Source organism: Sander vitreus, chromosome 8 (assembly GCF_031162955.1).
Source record: "Sander vitreus isolate 19-12246 chromosome 8, sanVit1, whole genome shotgun sequence".
NCBI lineage: Eukaryota > Metazoa > Chordata > Actinopteri > Perciformes > Percidae > Sander > Sander vitreus.
In genome coordinates, this window is record NC_135862.1 from 8,377,543 (window position 1) to 8,404,556 (window position 27,014).

The following is a 27,014-nucleotide window of genomic DNA, read 5'->3' on the forward strand; positions in this document are numbered from 1 at the left end:
AGTTAGCAAGCTAATGTTAGCCAACTAACACCGGCTGGCTCCCCGTGCTTTCGTGCTGCATCGCTTACAGAGAATGAGCTGAACAGCGGGCTGGGTCTAACGTTAGCGGTCCGCTGCCCCGCTGCTGCTGGGTCCGCTGCCCAGGATTGTGGGGAACATTTTTTTTTTTTTTAAATCGGTACCATAGACGTAATCGGAATTGGCTAAAATGGGTATCGGCAGGTCAAACTCAATGAAAAATTGGAAATCGGATTTGGCCTAGAAAATTGTAATCGGTGCTGTTAGTTAAATCAAAAGGGTTTTCCTCTCTGCACTTCCTATTTTAGGACATCTCAGACTCAGCTTGGTAGGCTCAGCTCTACATCGTTTGACGCAACTTTATCAGTCCAAGCTGTACTTAGCATTCTGCTCAAAGTGCGTCTTATTATGCTGTTAGCATTGTAATGCACTTTCTACTGTGTTGTACTGTGTATATTGGCTTAAATTAAGATACCTACAGTTCGCATGTTACCAACCATTTGATTGTTAAACAAGCTTTCAGGAAGAGTGCGGGTTTATGCCATGTTTGTAGTAGTTAGGATCTAGGGCTGTAAAACTCAAAAGAGAATTATTCTGTCTATCACACTACTCAAATATCACTCTTTAACATATCACAATATGACCATCCAAGATGCTTTTAAAGGCCACCAAGAGTCAGGATATGCCGTCCTGCTGACATTCCCCTATACATACTGTTGCATTGGCACGTTTTTGTCAGTCGTCGATACCCTTGTCTCACTTGTCATCCTTCCCTTCTCGGCCCTGGTCTCCCCTGTCCTCTCCACCAGCCACCAGAGCGTCAGATTGTGGTCGGCATATGTGCCATGATGAAGAAGTCCAAATCCAAGCCCATGACTGAGATCCTGGAGCGCCTTTGTAAGTTTGACTACATCAGTATGGTCATCTTTCCAGAGGAGGTGATCCTAGAGGAACCTGTAGAGAAATGGCCCCTCTGCGACTGCCTCATCTCCTTCCACTCCAAAGGTAAAAAAAACAACAAGTTAAAACATCCTTTTATATGAGAGGAAGCTGTGACAGGGAGGTGGAGGGGAAATGTGACTGTGACTCAAATGTGACTTACTGGCCACACTGGCATAAACTGGTATAACCATAGAAATAAAATGGATATTATGTAATGTAATTATGTAACTAGTTGTTTACTCAGACGTACAGTCAGGTCCATAAATATTGGGACATCGACACAATTCTAATCTTTTTGGCTCTATACACCACCACAATGGAGTTGAAATGAAACGAACAAGATGTGCTTTAACTGCAGACTTTCAGCTTTAATTTGAGGGTATTTACATCCAAATCAGGTGAGCGGTGTAGGAATTAAACAGTTTGTATATGTGCCTCCCACTTTTTAAGGGACCAAAAGTAATGGGACAATTGGCTGCTCAGCTGTTCCATGGCCAGGTGTGTGTTATTCCCTCATTATCCCATTTACAAGGAGCAGATAAAAGGTCCAGAGTTCATTTCAAGTGTGCTATTTACATTTGGAATCTGTTGCTGTCAACTCTCAATATGAGATTCAAAGAGCTGTCACTATCAGTGAAGCAAGCCATCATTAGGCTGAAAAATCTAAACAAACCCATCAGAGAGATAGCAAAAACATTAGGTGTGGCCAAATCAAGAAAACAAATTTAAGAAAACATTCTTAAAAAGAAAGAACGCACCGGTGAGCTCAGCAACACCAAAAGACCCGGAAGACCACGGAAAACAACTGTGGTGGATGACCGAAGAATACTTTCCCTGGTGAAGAAAAACACCCTTCACAACAGTTGGCCAGATCAAGAACACTCTCCAGGAGGTAGGTGTATGTGTGTCAAAGTCAACAATCAAGAGAAGACTTCACCAGAGTGAATACAGAGGGTTCACTACAAGATGTAAACCATTGGTGAGCCTCAAAAACAGGAAGGCCAGATTAGAGTTTGCCAAACAACATCTAAAAAAAGCCTTCACATTTCTGGAACAACATCCTATGGACAGATGAGCCAAAGATCAACTTGTACCAGAGTGATGGGAAGAGAAGAGTATGGAGAAGGAAAGGAACTGCTCATGATCCAAAGCATACCACCTCATCAGTGAAGTATGGTGGTGGTAGTGTCATGGCGTGGGCATGTATGGCTGCCAATGGAACTGGTTCTCTTGTATTTATTGATGATGTGACTGCTGACAAAAGCAGCAGGATGAATTCTGAAGTGTTTCGGGCAATATTATCTGCTCATATTCAGCCAAATGCTTCAGAACTCATTGGACGACGCTTCACAGTGCAGATGGACAATGGCCCGAAGCATACTGCGAAAGCAACCAAAGAGTTTTTTAAGGGAAAGAAGTGGAATGTTATGCAATGGCCAAGTCAATCAGCTGACCTGAATCCGATTGAGCATGCATTTCACTTGCTGAAGACAAAACTGAAGGGAAAATGCCCCAAGAACAAGCAGGAACTGAAGACAGTTGCAGTAGAGGCCTGGCAGAGCATCACCGGGGGATGAAACCCAGCGTCTGGTGATGTCTATGCCTTCCAGACTTCAGGCTGGAATTGAATGCAAAGGATTTGCAACCAAGTATTAAAAAGTGAAAGTTTGATTTATGATTGTTAATCTGTCCCATTACTTTTGGTCCCTTAAAAAGTGGGAGGCACATATACAAACTGTTGTAATTCCTACACCGCTCACCTGATTTGGATGTAAATACCCTCAAATTAAAGCTGAAAGTCTGCAGTTAAAGCACATCTTGTTCGTTTCATTTCAACTCCATTGTGGTGGTGTATAGAGCCAAAAAGATTAGAATTGTGTCGATGTCCCAATATTTATGGACCTGACTGTATATGGAGTAAGCCATGTTTTACCTATCCTCCAAATTAATTATCTTGCTTTTAAGCTGTTTACATGTGCCCTTGTGTCCTGCAATTGCATCATGTTTTGTCATCACAAAATACCTTGATGTTTTCCACAAGAAAAAAATGAGGTTAAGTAAATTATCTCTAAAACTGGGGAAAGAGATGGCAATAAAGTAACAATGCAACAGTAATGAATAGGAGATGCTCACTCCCTTGTTCTTTGACATCAAAGTCTTGTTTTGAAATGATTTTGTTGGTGTTGGCAGTGAGTTAGTAATATTTTTCCCCTTAACCAGTTTATTGGCTGTTCAAATTAAATAGAAATTGTTCTGTTCTGTGTACTGAAAAAGCCTCGCCATATTTTAAGGAGTTTGCCAAGTTTGTGTCAAGCTGTTTGACAACAACCAGTACCAGTTTCTGGGAATCTCTCAATGGAGGAAAAAAAAAGCTGTGGGATTGGTAATATCTATTTATGGCTTGTAATTAATTGTATGACCATGTGTGGTTTACCAAGGCAGAGCTAGATGAACAAGAAAAACACCTTCCATGTATATGACCTCTATCTTAAATTATTCACTTTAATACATGCTACTGAACACTCATTTACATTAAGAGTTCAAACATTAGGATCAGTTTTTTAGATTTGTGCATGTATTACCAAATATAAATGGCAAAGAACATATGCTTTCATACACTATTTAAGTATTATTTCCCTTTTGACACTGAACTGTCTCACAGTGTGTATTTGAGTCTTAAGTCTTGAGCTTATCACATTAGACTGTTTTTCTATTCTATTTTTAAAAGAATGAGATTTTTGGATTGTTGCTCATAGACCATGGGAACACAGTATAAGTCCTGTGTTGTTGTTAGTGGAAAGTAGAAACACTAATATTTCCCAAAAATGTTTCCTGGAGACATGTCTATCCTGCTCACATGCAGAGCAATATGGTGAACAGTGACCTTGAGAATGTGTGTTTTTAGCCATTTGTGACATATAATATGTGTCACTACCTCTACCAATAATTGGCTACCCCACACATAGTACTTCAAGCATGTTAATATAAAGTGGTAATGACCCAAGACCTGTTCCTTTTAATTTTCTGTTGAAGTTTCTTGATTCAAAATGAGAAAACTCTCATGCAGTGTGTGATAGTTTTCTCATTTTTATTCAAATGTTGCTTTCCTCTGTCACATATTCAGGTCTGTTTCTATAGATGTAAACATTTTTTTTTAAGATAGAGCTACACTAACATCTTATAAAAATAACTCATTAAGACCCATTACATGTTTTAAATACAACAGATTTAAGATAAGTTTAGAATCCATCAGATGGGTGCATCAATACATGATATACAGTATGAAGGGAAAGAAAGCAGCTCTATGTGCAGCTCAAAAGACCACTAGGCACCATCACAACTCAACCTTCTCATGACTTCATACATAAACCATCAATACAATTGTTTTTACCACTTTTAATGTGCTAAACTGAATATAGGCTAATTCACTATGGTGTTAACAGAGAATAGCAAAACAGAAATGTACTGTATATACATGGAAATCATTTTTACTTCTACTACTCCTTTTTACGTTATTTGTAAATGCTGGTTGAGCTAGGATTGATGTGTGATATTTTCTTTTTTAGGTTTCCCTCTGGACAAAGCTGTGGAGTATGCCAAGCTCAGGAATCCACTGCTCATCAATGACCTCAACATGCAGTATTTCATACAGGACAGGTACAGTTTGAGCAGACACACACACAGGGCTGAGGGGTATCAAAAAAGTTTTTACTGGCTAATTTCAAAATAATGGTCCCTAATAAGACAGTGGCTGCACATACCATTAGTATAACAAGGGTCAAAAAGTAGACAAAGTCATTGTAAGGCTTCTTTATACCAGCTTATAACTGTGAGACTTGTATTGTAGAAAGTAAAACAATCACTAGTACTACCGCTCTGTGCTCTCGGACACATGATGCTTGCCGTTGTATCAGTCCCTTGAGTTTGTCATCCAAGAAGTTACTTTGAAACTTAATGATTTATTTAAGTATGTTCTATGAACAACAATCAACACAAAAAAATCAATGTACCTGCATCAGTATAGGTTTTTCACCACCTTATGTACCTTTTTGAACAGTTTGCATGCCAGCTTAACAAGCTCATTCTAAGTAACACACACACACACACACACACACACACACACACACACACACACACACACACACACACATGCACATCAAAGCCATATACATAGACTCACTTTGATTGTTCTTTTTGGAGGAAATTTATAATCGTATTTGATTCTCTGTCAGGAGAGAAGTGTACCGGATCTTACAGGAAGAAGGCATTGACCTGCCTCGTTATGCTGTGTTAAACCGAGACCCAGACAATCCTGAGGGTGAGTAAGAGTTCTTATTTTGTGTTAAATAAGTTTGTATGTGTACACCTCTGCTTCATGGTAACAAACTAAAACAAAGCCATCAATTCCAGGAAAGATTTATTGGATAATACATCTGTGATAAATGGCAGCATACACGGCATCAGTAACTTCAGAACTTTAGAAACCTAAGTGAAATTTTACGAACTCTTGTGCTATAAAGCACAGATGGTTTTTAACTTTTTTTTTTACTATGTGTTTTAAAGATTTTCTAGTAAAAAGAATTTAAAACAAAAGTCTTACCCTGTGCAGAGTGTAACCTGGTGGAAGTGGAGGACCACGTTGAGGTAAACGGGGAGGTGTTCCCTAAACCCTTCGTGGAGAAACCTGTGTGCGCCGAGGACCACAATGTGTACATCTATTACCCAACGTCTGCTGGCGGGGGCAGCCAGAGACTCTTCAGAAAGGTAGCTGTCACCTAAGTGGTGCAGAAAAATCCATTCAGTCATTGACAGATGCGAGATACTTACAGTACAACAAAGAAGGAGAAGTTAAGCTTTTGGTCACACTGCTTGTAAACTTTTCCATTCATGGACAATTTATACTGTAAGCTTAATATGTTGAGCGACATAAAGATTACCCTACATGTCAATGAATGTTATTTTTACATAATGTTTCTCACTTAAAAAAAAATCCTTCCATTTTTTGGGGTTGTGACTTAGTGTTATTGCATAATTGAATGACTTACTGTACACAAAGGAGATATGGTTGTGTGGCAGTTGCAGGGTTAAACCTGTTAGTAGGGCTGAAACGATTCCTCGAATAACTCAAATAATTTGATTACAAAAAATCCTCGAAGCAAAATTCTTTGCCTCGAAGCTTCGTTAAATCAATGTAATTAAGGTTGTACGGCTCACTGTGTTTCCGCACGGAGGATAATTACTAGCGCCCACAACAGGTTGACGCTTCTGTGGACACAAGACTGTTTATATACTGTCTATGCACGAGACTGACCAGATTACAAATGAACGAAGACGGAAATAGCGAGGGTCTAAGAGAAGAGACAGGCGAGAGAAAACGTCAGTTTGCTACTAATCTTTGGAAATTTAGCTGCTGCCGGAGACAAACCGGCTCCTCCCCCCAGCATGGCCGCTTAATATGCACGTGAATGACGTCATCATGCCGGTGATATCTGCATTCTTTATTCTTTCTCCTCACTGTGTATTAGGCTTCTGAAAATGTGTCCCCCAGAACAGTGTAGTTGAATAGCCCTGCTGTAAGCTTTGTACAGTCACATTTACCCTCTGGTTAGTGAACAGCTCTTTTGCATATCCAGTGCAAAGAGCCAGAGGCAAGAAGGGGAAGGGGGTGAAAAATATTAACATTTGGGCCACCAAAAATGTACTTGGAATTTGGCAATAAAAAATGTTGCTTTTTCTGTTTCCTTTTTTTTAGTAAACAGTATTTCTTATCCGATTAATCGATGGAATAATCGGTAGAATACTCGATTACTAAAATAATCGATAGCTGCAGCCCTACCTGTTAGCTTTTAATGGGGCAGTCAAACAGTACAGTGGAACATCAGTGACACAAAGTACTATTAGGAAAGCGCATAGGTGGAGCAAAGGTTAGGGAATGAGGTGAAATAAGATTTGGTTCCAAATGCCCTTTGAATTCCCCTTCTTTCTCTTTCTCGCTCCCTTCTTTGCTGTAGATAGGGAGTCGTAGCAGTGTGTACTCCCCAGAAAGCAGCGTACGAAAGACTGGATCCTACATCTACGAGGAGTTCATGCCCACAGATGGTACTGATGTCAAGGTACTGTGCATGTTCAATCAGCCATTGATGGAGGTGTTTAATTGCTTGAATCGATTAATGCATCAGTGACTCATTATGTGTGCGTGCGTGTGGTGTTTCCAGGTTTACACAGTGGGTCCAGACTACGCCCACGCGGAGGCCCGGAAATCTCCTGCACTGGACGGAAAGGTAGAGAGGGACAGTGAGGGGAAGGAGATCCGCTACCCCGTCATGCTGACCGCCATGGAGAAACTGGTGGCCCGCAAGGTCTGCCTGGCCTTTAAGGTAAACTTTAGTCATCATGTAGAGGATGTAGTGCAGCGTAGTGTGCAGGAAAAGAGGTTTGAAACCTGCATTTATTTTTTGAAAATTGCATTATATATGGGCCTAGGGTCCTTTTCTTGTCCTTTTGGTATTGCTGCCCAAGCTGTTAGTGGTCAGAAACTCTACCTCTCTTTATGTTGAGTAATCTATTTATAGCTAACACAAACACTGCACCAATGAGACAGTAAGCTGGAACAGGAACTTTATCAGAATGCATAGTATCCTGGATCCATGAAATAACTGTATACTTATGCCCCCTGTATTTTAAGGAAGAACATTTATTTATTTACGATACATTATTCATTCACAAAGAAAATTGGTGTCCTTAAAGATTGGATTTTTCCTAATTTTTTTAATTAAGGCATTAAGATTAATTTCCAAAAGATGTTTTTTTTATTTCTCTTTTTAGTCAACTTTAGCAGGGGTTCATAAACTTATGAGTGCCACTGTATTTCATTTTTTTACTTGCCAACTAAATGGAATATTTCCTTACACAAATGTACTTGGTGAACGGGGGCTGCCAGAGGCATTGTTTCTTATGCTGCTGCCATGGGAATTGTTCATATCACACTGTTCTGACCAACATTATACAGTGCTGTAAGCAGCAAACATTTAACAAATAGGGAGGATCTCTGGTGCGGACTCCATTAACACCCACAGTTCGTTATGGAAGACTGAGTAAATTCAGAAACCTTACTAAACTCACAACAAACAAATAAAGAGGCTGACAGCATGAGGCACAGAAAATGAATAATTCATAAGTTCTTTGTATTGTAAGTATAGCTCTTAATATGCTTTGTGTATTCCCAAAGGCAATTTGTTTTTAAGGATTATGAGACCAAATAGAAAATGCTCCTGTAAATAGTACTAGTAGCAATAAAAGCCTCATAAACACAAACCTGCGACTGAATAACAGTTATAAAAAGCGGGAGGTGCGCATATAAATGAAATAACATGCCACAAATAATGCACATGAAAAAAACATTTTCTTCTTTGGGGAACAAAAAACACATAGACAAACACAGTTACAAACCTTACAACTGTCTAATAAAAACAGTTGTTTAATTCTGCACATTGTGTCTAACATCTCTATGGAGTGTGTAAATGTACTTTAACTCAGTTTTGTGTGTGATTTATAGCAAACAGTGTGTGGGTTCGACCTGCTCAGAGCCAACGGCCACTCCTACGTCTGTGACGTTAACGGCTTCAGCTTCGTCAAAAACTCCATGAAGTACTACGACGACTGTGCCAAAGTCCTAGGGTAGGTGACATTAGCTTACATATATATATATATATATATATACACACATACACACATACACACATACATACATACATACATACATACATACATACATACATACATACATACATACGCACGCACACTACCGGTCAAAAGTTTGGGGTCACTTAGAAATGTCCATTCCACTCCATTATAGACAGAATACCAGCTGAGATCAGTTGCATTGTTTTTTTAACCAGGGCAGCAGTTCAGATTACATAATGTGCTTATATAATTGCAAAATGGTTCTCCAATGTTTTCTCAGTTAGCCTTTTAAAATGATATCAGATTAGTAAACAGAATGTGCCTTTGGAACATTGGATGAATGGTTGCTGATAATGGGCAACGTAGATGTTGCATTAAAGATCAGCCACTTCTTTTTACAACAGGCGAGAACCCTTTTGCAATTATGTAAGCACATAATGTAATCTGAAAACTGCTGCCCTGATTAAAAATAAAAAAAACAATGCAACTGATCTCAGCTGGTATTCTGTCTGTAATGGAAATTTCTAGGTGACCCCAAACTTTTGACCGGTAGTGTATATTTTGAATGCCTTTCATCTTATGTAAAGCACTTTGAATTGCCTTGTGTTTGAAAGGTGCTATACAATTAACCATGCATTGCCTCACCTGTAACTCTGCTGATCCATAAACCGATTAGTTTGAGTAGAACACTGAAATAAAACAATTTCTTTCTTTCTTTGACCACAAGCTTACAGACAGCCACAACAGAAAACACATGCACACATACACAGTTTGTCATCAAAATCCTTCATAATAAAACTATTTAGTTGCAGTAGCCAATAATGAAAATAATGGACACCAGAATCCTGTCAAACCAAAGCCTTCAAGAAACACAATATACGTAAATGTCAGCTCTAATTTGTGATAAACATGGTCATGTCTTCCAATGCCTGTTCCGGACTAGTTTGATTGCAATGTTTTCTATATTACCTGACGTCTGTGGCACTTTGAAGAATTTGCTTGTTGTACCTTTAAAGTAAATATTGCCTTGAAGCTGTCATGTTGTAATTTATCCACTCTAGACAGCTCGGCGGGTCCGGTTTCAGCTTTACATCTTAGTTTGTTTCTGATTTATCACCTCTCCTTCCAGGCAAAGTGAAACTGAAGCTTTACGACTAAAGACCCGTACATTTTACAAATAGAGAGAGACAGGAAATGCAGCTTCTCTCCAGTAATGGACATAAACATGAATGTAATGTAAGTCGTGACGCTCGGGCATAGGCACCGATATCGTGGGTGCTCTGGAGCTCGAGCACCCACGGAAAATACTGAGCACCCAGTGCCAGACTGCCAGTAGGCTGCATTCATTTAAAATTAAACATTGCATTTGGTGCTAAGTGGAGCGTCTGTCATAGTGTGCCTGGGCTACTAGACAGGTGGAATTGATTCTTAATTTACCACGAAGCTGATCGCGGTTACGTGTTCATCTCCAATCCTGTCTGTATTTGTGAGAAGTGGCGTTGTCCTGAGGTGAAAGATTTATTATCGAGCCAATAGGCGTGTGTGTTCGTGTCGGCCGCTGTCCATTTCCTAAGGTTCTGAAATGCAACATTGCAAACATTTTGTGACTAGCCTACTTTTTTTTTTTTAAAGGGCGTGGGCCCGTGAGCACCCACTGAGGAAAACATAAATCGGCACCTATGCGCTCAGGTAGCATACACTAGTGTACAAAGACCTTGCAGGATCTCTTCATGAACTTTTTCATGTGCACAAAACAGAAGGGGGCACTGTGCAAACGGAAAGTTGACATTAAAGGTGCACTATGAGTTCCTGCATGGTTTCAGCACGATTTCATTTTTGTCTCAAATCGTAGGCATCTGTCCTTGATCCGCTAGCTGCCTGCCCCATGAATACACTGTGAAAAAGCCCGGTCTAGAGGCACAAGATAGGCACCAAAATACAACAAAACACTTCAGCCAATCACCGACAAGATGGTTGAGGGAGGGGGTGGGGGTTAGTGACAGTTAGTCAGTTAGTCATGACAGTTATAGAAACATGGGGGGAGGGGCGAGCTTGCTCTGTTTTGTTTGGAATTTACTTGGAACGCCAACAGAAGTGACCATGCAGGAACTCATAGCGCACCTTTTAATTTTATGAAATGATAGGTGTTTATTTTGATATACTGTATGTATATATACTGTTATATTATGTTATACTGATATACTGTTTGTATTATCTGAACTGCAGCATCTTGATAGCAACTTAGTAGCTAGTTTAAAATAAAAGAACAAACATTTGGTCCAAGATCTTTGGATTATCTTAATATGCCTGGTTACTTTTACTTTTGGTTGCACAACATATCTCACTTAAAATAAAATAAAATCTAAGACTAAACTTTAAATCACAATATTAAAATAAAACTGATGAGTAAAAGCCTGCAGAATTAATGGCATGTTTACTTTTGCTTTATATTTAGTTTTTTCCCTCTGGGATATTTACCTTTCAACCTGATTCTAATGCTGTTCAAGCTTAAAGCCTTTAAAGGAGAAGTTGTTTTTCAGGATTTAGAGGGATTTACTCACAGAAATGGAATAAATTATTCATAATTGTGTTTTCATTTGTGTATAATCACCTAAAACTATGAATCGTTGTGTTTCCGTTAGCTTAGAATGAGCCCTTCATATCGAGCTTCCACGGAGCCCGTCGTGTTGCACCGCCATGTTTCTACAGTAGCTCAGAACGGACAAACCAAACACTGGCTAAAGAGAGAGCCTTACGCGTTTTTACGGTACCTGAAGGCCACAGTATGTCACTAAATTATACACACTCATCCTTTTAAGTCTGTTATTGTTTTCTCTGCCTCAACAGCAACATGGTGATGAGGGAGTTGGCCCCCCAGTTCCACATCCCCTGGTCCATCCCCATGGAAGCTGAAGACATCCCAATCGTCCCAACAACCTCAGGAACCATGTACGTACAAAAAAAAAAAAAAAAAAGGATCCACTAAGTGGTGTAAGGGTCCTGGACAGCCTGGATAACTCCTGGAAGATAGATTGATCTGTGGACTACTGTGCATATGATACGACATACCATATATGAGATGATATGACTTTAACTATACAGTATATCTGTGTGAACTTTGTCTTCAAAATCCTTAAAGGTTTATGGAGTTAAAATATTCATTAAATAAGGTATTTAATGTTTTTGTTAATAAACCGATTAGAAGTGCTTTTGAACCAAATGTTGCAAAAATAAATACATCTAAATTCAATGTTAAATAAATGTTCTGTTTTAAAATGTATTATTTTACTATGATTTATTTACTTAAAGCTTTAGTGCGTAACTTCTTTATATTAATGAACATCCGTTACATTCAAGCTATTGCCAAATGAGTTGCTACAAAGCTAATTAAGACTATCAGCTATGTTTAGAAATTGGTGTCGTCCGGTGACTTTCGCGCATCGAAACTCGAGTGAACATAATTACCTCTTCTGAAGTCCATCGTGATTTTTAATCCTCCGTGTCCTCCTTGGTTACAAGCAACTGCATGGAGGAGGGGGGGGGGTGTGTGCGATCACGGAAGGCTTGTATCATATGGATGCAGCTACAATGTTGTTGTCATTACTTAGAATTACTCATGGGGGAGACAGAAACTACGCACTATAGCTTAAACACTAATTTGTATCAATAAGTGTCCTTTGGTTTCTCATTCTTAGTGACACTCTTGATGATGGGCAGTGTTGTTCAGGCTTGGATAAGGTCTTAGTGGACATTTGTTGAGGTGCAATGGTGAAATAACAGAGTTTCCGCGACATTTTAATTTTGTCCTGTCCACTCCTCTACCTTATTCAGGATGGAGCTGCGCTGTGTTATTGCCATTATCCGCCATGGAGATCGCACACCAAAGCAAAAGATGAAAATGGAGGTCCGACATCCTCTGTAAGTCTCTTGGCTTTAGCATTAAGATGTCTCTGCCTTGTTCTGTCAGAATATATTTTAAATATTTGGTCTATTGTAAAATTGTTTTGTTTTATTATCCATAATACAATTAAAGATATATCCTTGCATAGTGTACCTCCTGTAACTACAAAATACTGGATAAGAAGATTAAATGCAGAATTTACTGTCCTCACTAACTGCATTCAGGAGTCTATTTAGTACTTTATTTACAATATTATATTATATTTCAGCATACACTGCCTTCTCATCTTCACCCCACTGCAAATTTGTAAGGGAATAAAAGCAAACTGCACCAGCCTGTCTCTCTTTACCTACTTCTTTTTGAGATGAATCAACATGTCAAATACGTTTGACTTTAAAGATGTTGCCCTCAACCAATGTAACTGTGTCTCTTAATTCTACTGTTTTATTCGTTTTTTTTCTTGCACAGATTCTTTGAGTTATTTGAGAAGTACGGAGGCTACAAGTCAGGAAAACTAAAACTGAAGAAGCCAAAACAGCTACAAGTGAGTGAGGTTGATTTTAATCTCTTGATCCTTTTTTTTTTTTGGCAGATTATGACTGAGTTCTTTTACAGCATAATGAAGGGTTTCAGAGCACAGTTATGTTTGCATATTGCACAAACCATTGTTGTTTTGTTGTGTAAATATGTATACCAACACAGCTGTCTAAACACACACTGCATTCATCCTGTCACGTGTGTGTGTGTGTGTGTGTGTGTGTGTGTACCAGCCAAGTACATTTTAAAAATAAGCACTAAATTAAAAATAACTGTCTCTGTGTTTCCAGGAAGTGCTGGATATCGCCCGCCTGCTGCTGGTTGAACTGGTCGAGCACAATGACTGCGAGATCGAGGAGAAGAAATCTAAACTGGAGCAACTCAAGACGGTCTTGGAGATGTGAGTGACGTCTCACATCAAACAAGCACACACTCTTCTCATAAACACACAAACGCACAACATCAGTCATCATCCTCCTGTTTCCTGTCGTCATCATTTATCAGCAGTCACCCACTCTCATCAAAACTAGCTTCATCTTTCAACACTCGACAAAGGTTCAGTCAACTTTTCTTGTACTCACAGACACATGTTTACCTTGATTCTCTCCATCCCTCTTGAGTCTCTAACTCTTTACCTTCTCTTTTCTTCCTTCCTCTCTCTCTTTTCTCCTGCCCACCCATCCCTCCTTCTTTTTCTCCAAAAGGGAATCCAGCTTGAATGACACTCAGTACGCACCATCTCCCTTCTCACTTTAAAGGATGAGGTTTTACCACCCTCCTTTCCTTTAGTCTACTTAGACTGTGCGCACAAAATATTAGGAATACCTGGTTTCTCTCTTGATACAGACCAAGTAGGTCTATGGGTATAAACAGGGTAAAGGAGGTAGTTAAGTTTAGATATGGCTTGTGCAAGATTAGAAATGTGAGTCATTATTTGAAAGGTATTCCTAATGTTCTGTGCCCTGAGTGTATCATTTTTATTAACATACATTCATTTCTAGCCATTAACACCAGACACATACACAGTCAAATGTCCTTGAGGATTTCACTGTGTTCTGTATGTGTGTGTAAATCCGAGTGTTCTGTGCTACTTTGTGTGCATGCCGTTCTCACCACATATCAGCTGGACTCTAAATCTCCTAATGTCTTCCTTCCTCTGCCTCCCATCAGCATTTACACTCATTTAAGTGATTTGCTGGTGCTCTTTTCCATATAGATTGGAATGAGTGCAACAACAAAAGTAAGATGGAAGTCTAAGATGATCAAATTTGAAAGAAATGCAAGGTTCAAAACGGCAGTAGAAAATTTTTTTTTTTATATTCTGAAGTGAATAGGTATAAAAAAAGGTTTAAATTTCATGAAAAGGTACGGCAGGGTTTGCAACACAGTCCACTGAAACTACAACTAAAGAGTAATCCACCTCAGTGAAAGATGTGCTGTTCATCAGTCTATTGCCAGTTCATACACCGCAGTAGTGATTCAACCCACAGTATACCCCTTTCATTACGCTTTAACAGTTTTTGTTGTAAATTTCAAATAACCTCCTACACATTGCGCTCCTGTATTAGTGTCACATATGTTGACATTCTCTGTCAAAACCTTTCTACAGGCTTCTACAAACAAGCCTATAGTTTAAACTTGCAATAACAATTTTTTTGTTTGGCACTTCGGGGCGGCGGAAACAACTGACATATTATTACCTTACAATTTCATATGGTGAACAAACTGCTGCATATTTACACATCCTGCAGATACAAAGCAACATTTGCATTTATCTGGAGTCGTGTTTTTGTCTACCTGATGAATCTAAGTCCAATATTTAAACACCTTTTAGCTCTGTTTTGGTCTCAACCACATCTGACCACCAACTGGCCTCTAGCTGCTAAATGCTTCACTGTGTTCACCAGCTAGCTGCTAACTTTGTCAGTCTGCTGTTTGGTGCTGAACAGGTAGTGTACTCTGGGCTTATCGTAGCCTTTTTGTGCTGAAAACAGCCTGAATGAAAGTGGTGAAGGTGAACCAAAACAATAAAGTTTAGGACTGTAAAAACCAAAAGAACGAGCTGAAAGAGGCTGAAACGCTCCGTAGGGCTGTGGAAAACAACACAGGCGGGTGGCTTTGTCACTGTGAGCGACACCTTTCACATACAAGCAGTATTGTACTGTGCATTCCTAACTGAGGGCTTAGGTTAATTAGGGTAAAATGCCTCCTTGATTAATAATAGGTGTGTATGAGAGACAGAACGAGAGAGTGAGTTTGTGTAGTGCAGGATGTAGTGTAAGCTCCACCCAATTTATACCCAGTAGATGCAAACAAATACCAAGAATTACGTCACTAAAGTGATGAGGTTTCTTTTAAGTGTGAGTCTTTGGCAGGAAGCCAGAGAATCTGAACAGCTGTCAGTTATTAATCCTGGTTTAGGGTCCATCATCATGTGGCTTTTTGAGACGTCCGCTCAGCTGCCTGTTCTATAAGAGAACACTATGCGATCATTAGTCTACAGGATGTGCCAAATTCTTACTAAAGCACAGTACGCTGGGCAAGTGGAGGCTCCTGATATGTGTCTGTGTGTGACTTTTTAGGAATAACAACACAATTAAAATTGGCATTGATTTTCACCTTGCACCATTTTAAAAGCAGTCACACACGCTTTTACTTTCTCTTTGCCTCTTTTGTTCTCACGCCCACGCACGTGTAAGCAATTACATACTGAAATCAAACTGGTCATTAGCTGATCCAAAGTACCTGCTGAATGATTGAATTACCATTAAACCATTTGCTAATACTGGTACTCAGTTGTGTGTATGATCACTGTACCATCTTTGAAAATGTTGTTGCCTTGTTCTGTTCTCTTTAAGCTTTTGTTGGAATAGAAGTCAGATGTGTGCTGTTTAATATTTAAACTAAATTCTTTAAGATGGGATACTGTATATTCTTTCTGTCTTTCTTCTTTCTATCTGTGTGTACTAACTGTCTGTCTGTCTGTCTGTCTGTCTGTCTGTCTGTCTGTCTGTCCGTCTGCATATCAAATGTTTTGTGTCTGCTTTGTGTGTGTGTCTCTTCTGTCTCCCCAGGTACGGTCATTTCTCAGGCATCAACAGGAAAGTTCAGCTGACCTACCTGCGTAACGGCCAACCTAAAGCATCCAGCGAAGAAGAAGGTACAAACGCACAAGTAGGGTTTATATTCATGGGTAGCTCTTTTTGAACTGTGAGTGTGTATATTATGTGGTGTGTGAACAAGGTAAGGCGAGCTCATGTTAACAGATGATACTCATGTGATTATAGAATAAAGGAGGCCTGCAAATGTAATGCTAGTTAGAGAAATCACTTCTTTTTAAATTCATATTTTAATAAAAGAAATGACTAATGTGAGTTATTTTGATGCAGCTGGGGAAGTTCAGAGACGGGGAAATTTTAAACGATGAAACATTTTAGCAAATAAAACGTGCTAAATTAGGGAAGAGAAGCTGAAATAGGCCGGAACCTTATGTGAAAATACCCTGTTTATATTTTACATATAGGGGGTGTAGCGCTATTCCCACTGACTGAAATATTGCTTTTTTATTACCCGATATTTAAATCTTTAAAAAAAAAAAAAAAAAAAAGTTCTTCCTCTGCATTTTTGTATAGTTATTACTGATATGAATAACAATACGCTGCTGTTTTTCAGATTCTAAGAAGGACGGCCCATCTCTGCTGCTGGTGTTGAAGTGGGGCGGGGAGCTGACACCTGCAGGCCGGGTTCAGGCTGAGGAGCTGGGCAGGGCCTTTCGCTGCATGTACCCTGGAGGTCAAGGTACCCACTGGACTCACACTCACATTAGCTAATAGTTGTACTTATGAATGATCCTTCTACTTAGGCTCTGATGTAAATGAAGTTCTTCTATGGTGGTAATGTTGTATTTATATTTTGTGTAAGAGGAAACATTTCTAGTACACTTGGGCTATTGTGGAAGAAATAGCTTAAAAAACATGTTATAGAAGACATTCTGGTATTTTCTTTTCATTTGAACTATTTATGAAATTCCCATATCCTTTCTGGTTTCCGAAACGTATTGGATCTAATTCCCTGACCTTTCCCTGTGAAATTCACCTCTCCAACTTCCATTAGATGGGAGTTACTTGGAGAGTTTTATGTACAGTTGCACACATGCCCACAAGGAAGCAAACACATACCTACACGCACGCACGCACGCACAAATATAGGCAAAAACTGACAGACCTTAGATATATAACATTATCAAATTACTTTATAACACAGTCAAGACTGCAAATGATAATCATAATAATTGTCTGTCCTACCAACATGTTCCTTAGCTCATACAAGTTTTTTCTAGCCCTTCTTTTCAGTCACTCAAAGCACTACCATATACAGTGTCAACACTGCATAGCTGACATAGTGCGTGTCAAAGGTGGAGGTTATTTTAGTCGACACGCCACATTTTCTTACTTACTGCAGCTATTGGGTCTGGGGCTTTTTTGTACCATTCATTATTTGCTTTCATAGATGTTTAAAGACCTCATATTATGCTCATTTTCAGGTTCATAATTGTATTAAGAGGTTGTACCAGAATAGGTTTACATGGTATAATTTAAAAAAAAAAAAAAAAACATATTTTTGTTGTCTCTTTTCACCCTGTTTGTTGAGCTCGCTGTTCGTTTGTTTTTAAAGATTTATTTTTTGGGCATTTTCAGCCTTTATTTTGATAGGACAGCAGAAGATGTGAAAGGGGAGGGGGGAGGGGGGGAAGACAAGCAGCAAAGGGCTGCAGGTCGGAGTCGAACCCGGGCCCGCTGTGTCGAGGAGTAAACCTCTATATATGGGCGTCCGCTCTACCAACTGAGCTATCTGGGCACTGCTGAGCTCGCTGTTTTAGTTTCCGAGTGAGGCATCTAATTTCTATTCCATCTTTGTTGGGAGTTGCACATGCGCAGTACCTAGTTAAGGACTACTAGCCAGTCAGAAGCAGAGTAGGGTGGGCCCTGACAAGCAAGCTAGTGTGATCCAAAATAAACCTGCCTCATGGCTTCGGCTCAGCCGTACATGTTTGAACCCGAGTCTGATCCCAAAACACAGGCAGAACAACCCGAACCAGCTTCGCAACCTAGACTGGAGCGAGACATTTCAGGGTGGTAAGTTATTTAAATGTTAACAAATTAGTCTTTCATACGTAACGTTTTAATTCTGCACTGTCTCCTGGACATGGCGATACAACTATCTGAACTCTTCCTACTTCCGCTCTAACTAGCAGCGCCAGCATTAAAACGTATGTTACAAAGTGATGCAAAATGACTTGCATTTGTCACGGAAGAATAGAGCTGTTTGGAGAAGTTTGTGAACAGTGTTTTCTGTTGGAGATGGTAAGTCCCTTTGGGGTGGACTTTGGCTTTTCACTTTGTAAACCTATTACATTCACAAAAAAGATGTATAACATAATAAAGGAAAAGGAAAAATCCAAAAAGCACAATATGAGCACTTTAAGACTTGTTATCATAGACAATAATAGAGAAGACTGATTCATTCAAAAAGGTCAGAATCTCAGTTCAAAATATAACATTTCTTTTTACTTTTAGTCATTACGCTGTCACACACATTGTAGAATCATTGCTATGATGTAATTAATTTGATATGATGGATTTTGACGAGACTCTGTTGGATTACTGTACAGATGGCTGCTAATAGGTTGTAACTACATCAGATGTGAAACAGATTGAAAAATGATTGACCAAAATGTGACTGTAGAAAAACACGAACATACTGTAGCATCTGTAATATCACGCATAGGTTATAAAGCGGCCTGTCTTGGACTAGGACATATTAAATGGTATTGCTAAATACCTGCTTCTTTAGGCCTTCATTTCTTCTAAATGGAACAAACATTGTTGAAATCACCACAAGACCAACATTAGAATAATTTAGCACTTAAATCAGTGGTTTATTTCAATGGCCATTAGAGGAACTGCATCTAAATACACTTCTACATGTGAGCTTGGCAGTTTACTCATGACCTTGGAAAGTTGGCAAAACGATCTTAAATCAAGTTCCTAAAAGTGCTCAGAATAAAGTTTGAACATCTACAGTTCCATGACAACTGAGCAAACTCCAGTCTGCTGATGACCCAGGTTTCTACATCGTGGTGCAAAGGTTCCTGCATTTTAAAGTCAAAGTACCGACCGTGAAGCAGATTAACAGTGTCTCTATATCAGTAACTGAAGGACATGAACAGAAATTATGTTTTAATTTTGAGAAATGCTAGCACTAACAATACTGCTAACTATTTTCTTTTACAGTATGTATGTCAAGGTATCATTGGATAATGACATTTAAAAGAGTAACTATACCCAGACTCAAAATACTACTACATACTCTCCACACCCTGTGTAGTTGAGCACACCTGACAACACCCAACTGTTATGTCAGGTTTTGTGCATGATACGGAAATGCAGTAAAGCTTTTCCGCCATGCAAAATTAAGTGTGGAGTTACTCTTTAATGCTTACAAACCCTGACGCTTTAACCAGAGTGAAATACAGTGAGTTGGTAGACAAACCTGCATGTTACATAAAAGTTTTTCTCTCTTGATCACTTTGCAGAGCTTTGAACTGAGCAACACCTCCATTGCATTCATAAGTTACCCCTTTTCAAGCTTTCCGTCTTAATGCTTTTTTGTTTTATAGTGCATGCAAAACAACTCCCAAACTGCACAGAAAAAAAACAGAATAGAACTGAAAGTAGATTAAATAATCTGTCCCTTTTGTTGCTTCTTTTTAATAAAAAGAAGACTATTTTCTCATCCCGGCCACTGTTTTCATACTTCTTTCTCCACCACAAGTTGTATCTATTAACTCTGCTCTTCTCTTCTTACCTCTTGTTGCTCTGTGTAAACTACTAGCCGGTAACCGCCGGTCCCCTGGCTGTGAGTCCCCTGACTTTGGTAAGAAGTTTCCTGGACATCACCGCTCTTCCACACCTTTCTCATTCTGCGCATTTGTCGCTCCGTCCACTAACGTGCTCAGATCTCTCATCTCATCATGATTTTGTTTCATTTCACCTGGCGACTAGTCCTGTTTGTCCCACATTGAGATTGCTGTGGATTGTTTGTATCGTCATTTATGTGTTCTCGACGTGATACACCGCAGCAAACGTGTTTTGGTCACACATTCGTACACAGGCAGCTAAAGTGACGGCAGTCTGGTGTTGTAAGCTAACACGGATTATCTCACACTGCATTTCTTTTTCAAGAGTTCTTGGCATGTTGTTCTTTGGTTGATGAAAGCCAGTCTACTTTAGCCTCAATTAGAGCCTAGAACGTTTCCAAAGTCCCAGATCTTTCTTGTCAAATGAGGCATGATAACCCAAGTTAGTAAATGGTATAACATCAGGCTACTATTTGCCTGTACACTAAATGTAAAATGCATGAAGCTTCAGTGTGATTTGATCTGTAGCATTGGTATGCATCCACATCCTAGAGCTACATTAATTTAAGTATATTCAATATGTTAAAAATACTCCCTACTTATAGTCTCTCTTCAAGAAGTAATCTAAAGTATTCTCCAGGGGCTGTCTTGAGTAATTTTTGGGGTTTACTCAACATCTGTTCACTTCACTTTCACTTCATTTTATTCATAGCTTAAACCAAACAAGTTAAGTCTAGTTTAAGTTAAATGAGCCATCTCAAAAGCTTACAAAGCATTCTGAGGACAATGCATTTGAACTGAAAGTGATGTTGCACCTGCACAGGTGCTGTGTATCGCCTGTGTGCCTATTTTTAACGGAAATCCTTGGTACTTTTGGGTACAATCAATTAATTTTTTTCTCTTTTCTTTCAACTACCTCCCTGACTCAGTCATTTCTTAATTGAGAACATTATTAGCTAGTTAACTATGATGTCCCACTCTGTGTACAATCTTCCAGGTGACTATGCTGGGTTCCCAGGCTGTGGCCTACTGCGCCTGCACAGCACTTACCGCCACGACCTGAAGATCTACGCCTCTGACGAAGGCAGGGTGCAGATGACAGCCGCTGCTTTCGCGAAGGTAAGTCGGCCCTTGTACCTGAAAGAATATGTCTAATGTATAACTGATGTAACTTAAACAATTAAATGAGAATTCTTTTAAGGTTTCGAGGACAAAATATCTCTTTGGAAGCTTGAGATCCACTAGTGTCTATGCCAAATATAAGTGATACATTTGTTGAAAAAAATAACTACTGTGATACCCAATATTTAGGGGTTATTTAGCAGTTATGGGATGGTTTTGTTAAAATATAAAATGAAACATTAAACACATCAAACAAATATTCTAAAAATCTTTGTTTTCTGGTGATTATTTCTGGTAAAGTGCTTGTTTTGTCCAAGAATATTTTGTTCACATAAGACAAATAAATGTAGAAAATCTGTACATTGAGAAGCTGGAACAAGTAAATGTTTGGCATTTGATTCTTCAACTATCAAAATAAATGCCATTAATTTCATGTTGATCAACTAATCGATTAATTCACTAATTGGTTCGAAGACCACATTTTAAGAAGCTGCAGATCCACCATAAGAACAATTAAGGCGTTTAAAAGGTTAAAGGCATAAATATACAACAGCAACATAGCAACTGTTTTATATCTATGGTTTAAAGTGACCCTCAGTTTATCTGAGGGGAAAATTAAGAAGAACCCTGATTCAGCTTGACTATAACTTAAACATATCAAGTTTACTCTTTACTCATGTACTGTATGTATTTCTCTCACATGACCTATATTAAGTAGAAATGCCACACAATGATTCAGTTCAAGTTCTCTGGTTTCTCTGCAGGGTCTGCTGGCTCTAGAAGGGGAGTTGACGCCGATCCTGGTTCAGATGGTGAAGAGTGCCAACATGAACGGACTGCTGGACAGCGACAGCGACTCTCTGACTGACTGCCAACAGAAGGTGAAGGCAAGGCTGCATGAAATCATGCAGAAGGGCCAGGCGTTTACACAGGACGACTATCGGAAGGTATGTGGCCAACCTGAGATAGTGAAGTGAAAATATAAAAAATGAGAGAAAATAATTTGAGAAGGTGCATGGTGCAATGTTTGCCAGAAAGCTTTTACATGTTCAGTTTAAACAGTTGGACTTGCTTTCCAAGTCTTCATTCTTGAAACGTATATACTTTTCCACAGAATTTTTGAAATATTGTTATGCAAGTTTCTCCTATTGCCCAAAAATGCAACAAAAGAAAACCTTCCCATGCATGTATTGGCTGCAATTTTTTCTAGTCCTTCCAGACTACACAGATTGATATGATGTTATGTATAACATATTATCTATTTCCTTCTGTTCCCATTGTGTCCCAGTTGGCACCAACTGGCAGCCCGTCGCTGGTGAACTCAATGAAGGTCATACAGGATCCAGTCAAAACCTGTGATAAGGTGTACGCCCTCATCCAGAGTCTCAATTCACAGATCCGCAAGAGACTGGAAGACCCCAAGTCTGCAGGTAGTGTGAACCTGCCGTACCTGTTTAAAGAAGAAAAAATATTCAGCTGCATTTGGAGAATTTTAATTTTTTTTCTTCACTTTGTTAAAGCCAAGATATTTAGTTTAGCCTTTTGTCTGCATGAATCAGACAGAAGCAGAAAAGGACTAAATGTGTGTATGTAGTGAAACAAGTATAATCTTCAGAGACAATTACCTTACTTTTTAGACTAAGGTTAGTCATCCTGTGTTTTTCCCCAGACCTTCAGCTTTACCACAGCGAGACGTTGGAGCTGATGCTGCAGCGCTGGTCCAAACTGGAGAGAGACTTTCGCATGAAGAACGGCCGCTACGACATCAGCAAGATCCCGGACATCTATGACTGTATCAAATACGACTCGCAGCACAACGCCTCACTTGGACTGGAGGACACGCTGGAGCTGTTCAGACTGTCCCGCGCCCTGGCTGACATAGTCATACCACAGGTGAAAGGCGCCATTTAGCTTTGTAGCACATTTTAGATTTTCTCAGGACCTGCCTAGAAGATGGCATGCACACATGTTTGTTTCACATTACTACCTAATTATATTGTAATATTATACGGTAAGAGTTCTTTTCAAGAGGGGGGAACTTAAAGAGTTGAATTATGTACTTAAATGATCTGAAGGAGTCGGGGAATGTCAGGAATGTTAACAAATGGGTCACATTAGAAAATTGTGCCAGAAGGCCTTTTGCAGATAATTTCACAAATTTATTGCGCTTGTCAACTATTTTTCCCTTTGAGCATGAACTCAAACTTAGTTGATCCCTGTGGCAAGAATAAAACGTTGCTCCGAAAAGGGGTAGTGTGACTAAAATCAAAATATTCTATAAAGTATGCCATAAAATACAGCATCAACAGTCAAACACTAGATTCATTAAAAGGGAATTAATTCTGGAAGTGCCACAGCATAATTTTATGTCACAGTATACCCATACTCCATGTGTGAATGTGTCACTAATTATCTGTGTTCAGCCTGTGATGTCCAGCGAGTTTTCCTGCCTTCTGCCCCAAAATATTCTAAGATAAGACTTCATCTCCTCATGGCCATTAATACTGTAAGTAGATCAAAAAGAACTGGATGAAAGTGTTCAGAGGGCTTTATTTTCTTCTTCATATCATCCATATCAGGAGTACGGCATCACCAAAGACGAGAAACTGGACATCGCTCAGGCTTACTGTGTTCCTTTGATGAAAAAAATCCAGCTGGACCTGCAGAGGACCCATGAGGACGAGGCTGTTAACAAGCTGCACCCTCTGTGAGAATACAAGCCGCCACTGAAGCGCACACAAAAGTTTTTACTTTTATATAGGCAAAACACAAATGTATAAAGTCTGTGTTTGTGTACAGTATGTTTGAGTTCACTGGTGCTGTGTTGACTGATAAGCTTCGTGTAATTTCTTGTCCTCTGGTGTTCAGGTATTCTCGTGGCATAATGTCTCCTGGCCGTCATGTCCGCACACGGCTCTACTTCACCAGTGAGAGCCACGTCCACTCCCTGCTCAGCGTCTTCCGATATGGAGGACTGCTGGATGTATGTCTGATTTTAACATCTCTGACCATTTTGTTTAAGTAGTGATGGCATGTCATCTTTCTGTGTCTGCTGATGATTATTTAAGAGTAGATTTAAAAATTCAACATCAGAAATGTTCTCTACTTCCTAAACGTCCATGCGGTCTTTACTAGTCTGGCTCACTTGATGTACAGTGCTGAAATAAAGCCTGATAGATGTCCCTCCGCTATTTATTTTGCAAGGGCACTGTTGCTGTATCTGGGGCTTAGCGCCGCCCAGGACGGCTGTGATTGGTTTAAAGAAAAACAAACAAGCCAGAGCTTTTTCCCCCTATCCCAGAATAGATAAGCAGTGTAGCCAGACCAGACTCCAGAGCTGTTGAGATACATCTGGCAATGCAAGACTAAGTCTTCACTAAAGACCAGGAGGGGCCACTCAGGACACATTTTTATCAATTATTTCTATCAATGAGTTCCTTAAAGCTTTAGTGCGTAACTTTTTGATATTAATGAATGTCCATTACATTCAAGCCATTGCCAAATGAGTTGGTACAAAGCTAATTAAGACTATCAGCTCCACACAATTCTGTCTGTATTTCTCAGTATGGCTGTGTTCAGAAGATTGTGGCGTCCGGCGACTTTCCCGCACAGAAACTCGAGTGAAGATAATTACCTCTTCTGAAGAGTCCATCATGTTTTTTTTAATCCTCCGTGTCCTTCTTTGCTATTTGCTACTTCATGGAGGAGGGGTGGGGAGGTGCACGGCAGTGTTGTTGTCATTACTTAGAATTCCTCATGGGGGAGACAGAAACTACGCACTATAGCTTTAAAAGCAACGTGTGATTACTTGTCTTTGCCAATAAAGGCTACTCTACTGTTGGGTTGTACACACAACTTACTCTACAGCAATGAGCTGGGCAATTGTTCAGTATAATTGTTTATACATTTTTTTTTGTTATTTATTTTTTAATTTGTGAAAGTTTTGTCTCGTGTAATGTATACACACATTTGCTATAGCAAATGATATATTTGATATAGCTACATTGGTGACTGTGTCCCATCAATAACAGTATTTGTATTGACTAGTCCTATAGATTAATATCTTCTGTTGTACATCATTATTAAGGTTATGGACATTATTAGATCATTGTTCGTGAACACAGGTCTCTCTATATGTTAAACACAACACATTTTGTTTCGTGGTCATGTGATGATTTCATTTTCCATATTATCTCATGTATAATTAGATTTAGGTGTTTGTGTATTTATTATGTGTGAGATGTTTGCGTGTTTACAGTATGTATGTTTTTGAGTATCAGGATGAGAAGGACCAGCAGTGGAAACAGGCCATGGACTACCTGAGTGCTGTAAATGAACTCAACTACATGACACAGATAGTCATTATGCTGTATGAAGACAACAATAAGGTCAGCTTGCAGAGCTGCATAACTGTGCAGCACACATGTCTTGCTCTTTTATATTCTTTCAGCCTTACCACTGCAGTTTTATGCATTTCTTTTTGTCTTTGTATCTGTGTCGTGAGCAGGAGCCCTCCTCAGAGGAGCGTTTCCATGTCGAGCTTCACTTCAGTCCAGGAGTCAAAGGGTGTGAAGATGAGGAGAATGTACCTCTTGGCTTCGGCTTCCGCCCAGCCTCCTCTGAGGTGTGTGAACTTGTCACTTAGTTCACGTCTGTAAACTTGTTTCTTTCAAAAAGAGCAAATCCCATATAGAAGAATGTACACCAAACTTCCTTCAATTGATATTTTTGATAAGGGTTATGCACCATTAACATTTTCTTTCACATCATGAGATTGCTCTCTATCTGGAATGAGATAAATTGCATTTCTGTATTTTAGTGGGCTGCCCTTTACAGTGTTGGGGAGTAGGAAAGTACATGTAATTAAATTAGTTATTATTAAATTAATTAATTAATTACATTTTTTCTCTCATCCTTACTGTCCAGGCAATGCATTCATCAGGCAGCCACTTTTGTTTTAGGACAGGTTTAGATCTCATTGCTATTCCAGGAAATGAACCTGTGAAAATATTTGGCTGTGTTTTTTATTGTTTCAAATGTGTAATAAATATATATATATATATATATATATATATATATATTATGTATATTGTAAGTCACATATTGATTATTGCTATTAACAAATGTTTACAGAAGTTGCTGCATGCTATTTTTGAAGTTACCTGGCTAACTGAGTAATACTGCTTTGTGCAATACCACCTAGACTCTAGGTTCTGGAAGGCAGGTGTCTGACTGATGGTCATTGTCTACAAAACCAAACGCTGACATTACTGCACTTTCCATGAATAGTGGGGTATTTCTTTTTTTTTTTTTTACAAGAATATATCTATAGTTTCCTTCTTGGGTTCTCTGATCAATCAGAATCAAGACAAAAAGCCCAATCAGGGAAGTCTGGAGGACCTTTCCCAGGACCAGCCAGACCAGGCACTTCCCCTCTCTGAGCCAATCAACATCCAGCGAAGGTCCCCCATGATCCGCAACCGCAAGACGGGCTCCATGGAGGTACCAGACCCTTTAGTGTGGTGTTTCAGGAGTAGGCAGGATGTACTGCTAATAATAATACAACCAGACTGGGTGTTTCTTTTTCTTTTCCCACATTGTAGTTCAAGCCTCTCTTTAGTTGAGCAGTTTTGTTTAAGTCAACGAGAGACATCAGGTCCCTGATTAACTTTGGCAGTTGTTAGTCTTAACCCCTGTGCTCCCTGTGCTCCACTCAGGTCCTCTCTGAAACCTCTCCCACCCAGTCCTCCAAAGGCTGCACATCTCACCGACTCTTCCCCTCGTGTTCGCAGCAGTCTCCTGAGATCAAACCAGCCAGTGGCCTAGGTGGGCACCGTGTGTGTGTGTGTGTGTGTGTGTGTGTGTGTGTGTGTGTGGTTCATGCCAAAAGAC

At 39.5% G+C, this 27,014-nt stretch overlaps 1 protein-coding gene across 9 annotated transcripts in view; it reads left to right on the forward strand.

Moving 5' to 3' along the window:
- The window catches only part of ppip5k1b (diphosphoinositol pentakisphosphate kinase 1b), a 63,916-nt gene that overhangs the window by 16,997 nt on the left and 19,905 nt on the right, over positions 1 to 27,014 (forward strand). For 2 of the 9 annotated variants that reach the window (XM_078256620.1, XM_078256626.1), the window contains exons 3-27: positions 828 to 1,023; positions 4,527 to 4,617; positions 5,193 to 5,278; positions 5,570 to 5,724; positions 6,972 to 7,073; positions 7,176 to 7,337; positions 8,516 to 8,637; positions 11,491 to 11,592; positions 12,475 to 12,561; positions 13,013 to 13,088; positions 13,372 to 13,481; positions 13,586 to 13,636; positions 16,156 to 16,241; positions 16,754 to 16,879; positions 19,976 to 20,017; positions 20,998 to 21,119; positions 21,887 to 22,069; positions 22,411 to 22,552; positions 22,792 to 23,015; positions 23,702 to 23,829; positions 23,991 to 24,105; positions 25,397 to 25,510; positions 25,630 to 25,746; positions 26,484 to 26,624; positions 26,840 to 26,948. In XM_078256620.1, the coding sequence (XP_078112746.1) occupies positions 828 to 1,023; positions 4,527 to 4,617; positions 5,193 to 5,278; positions 5,570 to 5,724; positions 6,972 to 7,073; positions 7,176 to 7,337; positions 8,516 to 8,637; positions 11,491 to 11,592; positions 12,475 to 12,561; positions 13,013 to 13,088; positions 13,372 to 13,481; positions 13,586 to 13,636; positions 16,156 to 16,241; positions 16,754 to 16,879; positions 19,976 to 20,017; positions 20,998 to 21,119; positions 21,887 to 22,069; positions 22,411 to 22,552; positions 22,792 to 23,015; positions 23,702 to 23,829; positions 23,991 to 24,105; positions 25,397 to 25,510; positions 25,630 to 25,746; positions 26,484 to 26,624; positions 26,840 to 26,948 (2,989 nt within the window). The remainder of the gene's footprint in view (positions 1 to 827; positions 1,024 to 4,526; positions 4,618 to 5,192; positions 5,279 to 5,569; positions 5,725 to 6,971; positions 7,074 to 7,175; positions 7,338 to 8,515; positions 8,638 to 11,490; positions 11,593 to 12,474; positions 12,562 to 13,012; positions 13,089 to 13,371; positions 13,482 to 13,585; positions 13,637 to 16,155; positions 16,242 to 16,753; positions 16,880 to 19,975; positions 20,018 to 20,997; positions 21,120 to 21,886; positions 22,070 to 22,410; positions 22,553 to 22,791; positions 23,016 to 23,701; positions 23,830 to 23,990; positions 24,106 to 25,396; positions 25,511 to 25,629; positions 25,747 to 26,483; positions 26,625 to 26,839; positions 26,949 to 27,014) is intronic. The other 7 variants (XM_078256622.1, XM_078256621.1, XM_078256623.1 and 4 more) reach the window with 7 other exon arrangements.